This window comes from Solanum pennellii, chromosome 2 (genome assembly GCF_001406875.1).
Source record: "Solanum pennellii chromosome 2, SPENNV200".
Classification (NCBI taxonomy): Eukaryota; Viridiplantae; Streptophyta; class Magnoliopsida; order Solanales; family Solanaceae; genus Solanum; species Solanum pennellii.
The window spans coordinates 49,550,447-49,554,331 of NC_028638.1; the positions used below are offsets into that span (position 1 = coordinate 49,550,447).

The window sequence follows — 3,885 nt, forward strand, 5'->3', positions numbered from 1 at the left end:
TTTTTTTGTAGGTTACTAGCCCGGACTTTGTGATATTTCCCTTCTCCTTGTCCGAGGTTTCTTGGAGATTCGTCAGGTAGCTGTTTCCATCGCATCAGACTTTCTTCTCCTTAATTATGATCTTGTTCTATTCTAGAAACAAGTTCATTTGAGACTTGAGTTTTTCTTTTGAATCAATTGTAATACTTTAGAGGCTTGTACACGTGACTACCAGGTTTTGGGGGGTTTATTAAGTTACTTATATTTTATTTCCGCATTTTATTGTAATGGTTGAGTTTTAGGCTGACTTGTCTTGGTGGGATAAGACGAGTGCCATCACGCCCATTTTGGGATCGTGACACTAATGAATTTTGTACACATTTTAATTTAATAAAATATTGATTTCTCATATTTTCAACACATTTTTTCAAATAAATACCATCATATCACTCCATATTTAACATTTTCGACTATGTCTGTCGGCAGGCTTTATGGGTACACTTATAATATCTACAATTAGAAAGTAAATCACATCTATAATCATAAAAAAGTGGAGTTCCATTTTACTTTTTTAGGGAAATTAGCTAAAAGTTTTTTGTCCGAGTTCTATTTGCTAACATATAAATTAATTTATATTCTTGGTAATATAGTAATTTTTTATTCCGTGCACATTCTTCACAAAAGAAATAAGTGATGTAGCGTACATATGTTTAAATATTAGTCCATCACTATTTTTAAATAGAGATTTCAATTTAAAAATAAACAAGTAATTAAGAATCGAGAAAGTATATGATGGCGTTTGGTATAATTTTATTACATTTTCTTTTATCTTCAGTTGGTTAAGTCGACATTTCTTGTATTAGGGTTTTCTTGTGCACATCATTTTGTACTATTGGTCCACAAATTAAACTTAAAAAATCTTAAAAGGATAAGTACAGGTTAAGCTAAAAAAAGAAAGAAAAAGAGTTGTGTATATGTGAAGATTTTCTAACGACAAGGATATGAATGAACATGCATAAGTCAAAGAAAAGGTATAGTACAAAAATATTATAACGATAAAAAAGAAAATAATACCATACAAAATAAGTGAGTAATATATTTAGCCAAGATCTAAAAAAAGTAAGAAAGAGCTAGTAAATGGTGTGGACGTGAAGAATTCGTATAAAGTTATATTATTCTGTACAGTTGTAATTAAATAAGTCTACCAATTACCAAGTAATTAGTGTTGCACAAGAAAAACATATTTGAAGACTTTGCCTAGAGGAGAACACTCAACAAGACTTGGGGTGGTCCTCTCATGAGTACATCCTAAGTTAAAATCCCTTATCCCGCGCACCGGTTGAATCTATGATTTTTATTAAAAAGGAATTTAAAAAGTAAAAATATAATGTTATAATTTGAATTTGAAACTTTAAGATAAAATCTGAATCCTTAATCACAAATCAATCTAAATCTACATATTACACATAATAAATATTTATTAAATGTATAACTTTTGAGTTCACGTGAATATTTATGTCCTCTTTCAGATGCGTCCCGATATGAGGTTCATGTTGATGACTTTTTTATAAATAAAAAAAGATGACTACTTCACCTTAATTTGTTAAACACGTATAGCATTTGTCTTATATTATTATTATTAGAAAAGGAAAATAAAACACACGAGTAGATAGTTCTCTCTATGCTTACTTATTAATGTAGACAAAACAAGAGATATAGTAGTATTTTATTTATACAATGATTAAATTGGACAATCTAGCTAGTCTCGTAATATTGGGGGACCAGATATGGTTACTGATGAAAAATTACACTATATATATAAAATTAAATAATTTTTTTATATACATATTTTTGAATCTTTTAATCAAATTTAAAATTTTGACTCCGCTACTCCAAAGATAAGCAGGGCCAGCAGTATAAAGATAGGTGCAGGTGATATGAGATAGACAAAGTAAATTAAAAAAAAAAAAACAGAGAAGATTGAGAATGGGTCATCACTGCTGCAGTAAACAGAAAGTGAAAAGAGGTCTTTGGTCTCCAGAAGAAGATGAAAAACTCGTTAAACACATCAACACCCATGGCCATTCCTGCTGGAGTTCTGTCCCAAAACTAGCTGGTACTACTTTCTGAACTCTTTATTCCCTTTATCGAATTAAAATCTCGATAGCAACATTTCATTATAACAATCATGTTTTCTGTCTCATTATAGTTACGTTGTTACAGAGAGATTTGACTGTTTGTTTACAGGACTACAGAGGTGTGGAAAAAGCTGCAGGCTTAGGTGGATAAACTACTTAAGGCCAGATCTAAAAAGGGGCTGTTTTAGTGAACAAGAAGAGAGGATTATAATTGATGTACACAGAATTTTGGGGAACAGATGGGCACAAATAGCGAAACATTTACCTGGTAGAACTGATAATGAAGTAAAGAATTTTTGGAATTCTTGCATAAAAAAGAAACTTATTTCTCAAGGCTTTGATCCAAACACCCACAATCTTCTTTCAACTAAGAAAAAAAACAACAATAATTATACCAAATCATCAATTTTCACTATTGAAACTAGTTTATCGTCATCATCAACTAAAGAGTTGGTTTCAATGGACATGATCAAAGCAAGTCTTGCAGCATTGTCAACTTTTCCTAATTACGCTAATAATATGAGTATGCCTCAGTACCAAACAAGTTTGAGTCGGCTATATGGATCTGTCTGTGTTCCCACCACTACGAATATTATTGGAAACTCAAACTTCGCCAGTACAATTGATTACAACAAGCAGAGTACTATTATTAATGAAAAGTGTATGTGGTCTGTTACTGGATTTGAAACTCCACAACATGAATTTGGTAATGGACATGAAGAAATGAAGCAAGAGGCACAAGTTCAGTTTGAGGATAAGAATTGTCAAGAGGAAGTACTCTACAAGGTTAATGATCTTCATGAGTTCAACCATGATGGACGACGAATCGCGGAGAATGTGACATTTGATGAAGGCTCAGACTTTGATTTTGAGTTTATGGATTCTGAATTGGTACCACGTGGAATTTTCACTAACATAGATTCTATAGATCAACTTGCATGGGATTGTTAATTCAAGTGGTTGTTAACATTTTTTTTTTTAAAAAAAAAATCACTATACAAATGTTGCATGTTATTTATTTGGTTGCATTATCATGTTGGTTTAGCAGAATTTTTGAAGAGAAAATGGTAGTTGTCATATTTTGGTACTTTCTTAAAAAAAATGTGTACATATAATTATAATGAGCTCAGAAAGAATGAGTAATTGAAAAAAAAAGTCTTAACTTGCAAAAGTGAAATAACTTATAATTTGTGTATGATTTATCTCTCCCTTTCAAGTGTGATATTCAATAGAAAGCTCCATATACAAGACATTGACTTAGTCTAGCTCATCATATTATGCTGGAAATGTTTTAGTAATATTTACATAGGAATAGTTATTTTTATCTAAATTTTATTTCCGTATTAAATAGCGGCTAAGTTTGAATGATTTTGAAATGATGGCTAAGTTTCAATTAGCAATTTGAAAGTTTGTTATTTATCAATTTTACGCTTTGAAGTCTGAATATGAAAAAGAAAAAACATATATTTTTCGTCCCAAAAATCAATTGTGATATCATTTTTTCGTCAATCAACTAAAAAGGAATGATATATTTTGATTTTAAAATGCTCATTTTACGCTTTTTAATACACAAATATTATGCCCATTTAGGAATATAAATTTTATAATCCATAAATAATTTTTAAATACAAAAATTCTCATTTCTTACTAATAAAACCCTTGCTGAGTTTACTACTATATTGCACAAATTAAAACGGATGAGGTAACTCTCATTTATAAAATTTTCACATATGGAATATATATAAATAGGATAATTATATAGAATGAC

The 3,885-nt window shown here is 30.0% G+C and overlaps 1 protein-coding gene across 1 annotated transcript; it reads left to right on the forward strand.

Annotated features, from left to right (window-relative positions):
* Positions 1-1,950: 1,950 nt before the first annotated feature.
* LOC107010670 (transcription factor MYB86-like) lies at positions 1,951-3,188 on the forward strand. Its single transcript, XM_015209961.2, has 2 exons — positions 1,951-2,095; positions 2,227-3,188. Exons 1-2 carry the CDS (start codon positions 1,966-1,968, stop codon positions 3,066-3,068), a joined length of 972 nt encoding a protein of 323 aa, XP_015065447.1. The 5' UTR covers positions 1,951-1,965; the 3' UTR covers positions 3,069-3,188.
* The last annotated feature ends 697 nt before the right edge of the window (positions 3,189-3,885 follow it).

Excerpts from the sequence above, each read along its gene's own strand:
- LOC107010670 (XM_015209961.2), top strand. The coding sequence starts at position 1,966 with ATGGGTCATCACTGCTGCAGTAAACAGAAAGTGAAAAGAGGTCTTTGG. Across the intron at positions 2,096-2,226 it reads TTCTGTCCCAAAACTAGCTG|GACTACAGAGGTGTGGAAAA; the intron begins GTACTACTTTCT and ends GTTTGTTTACAG.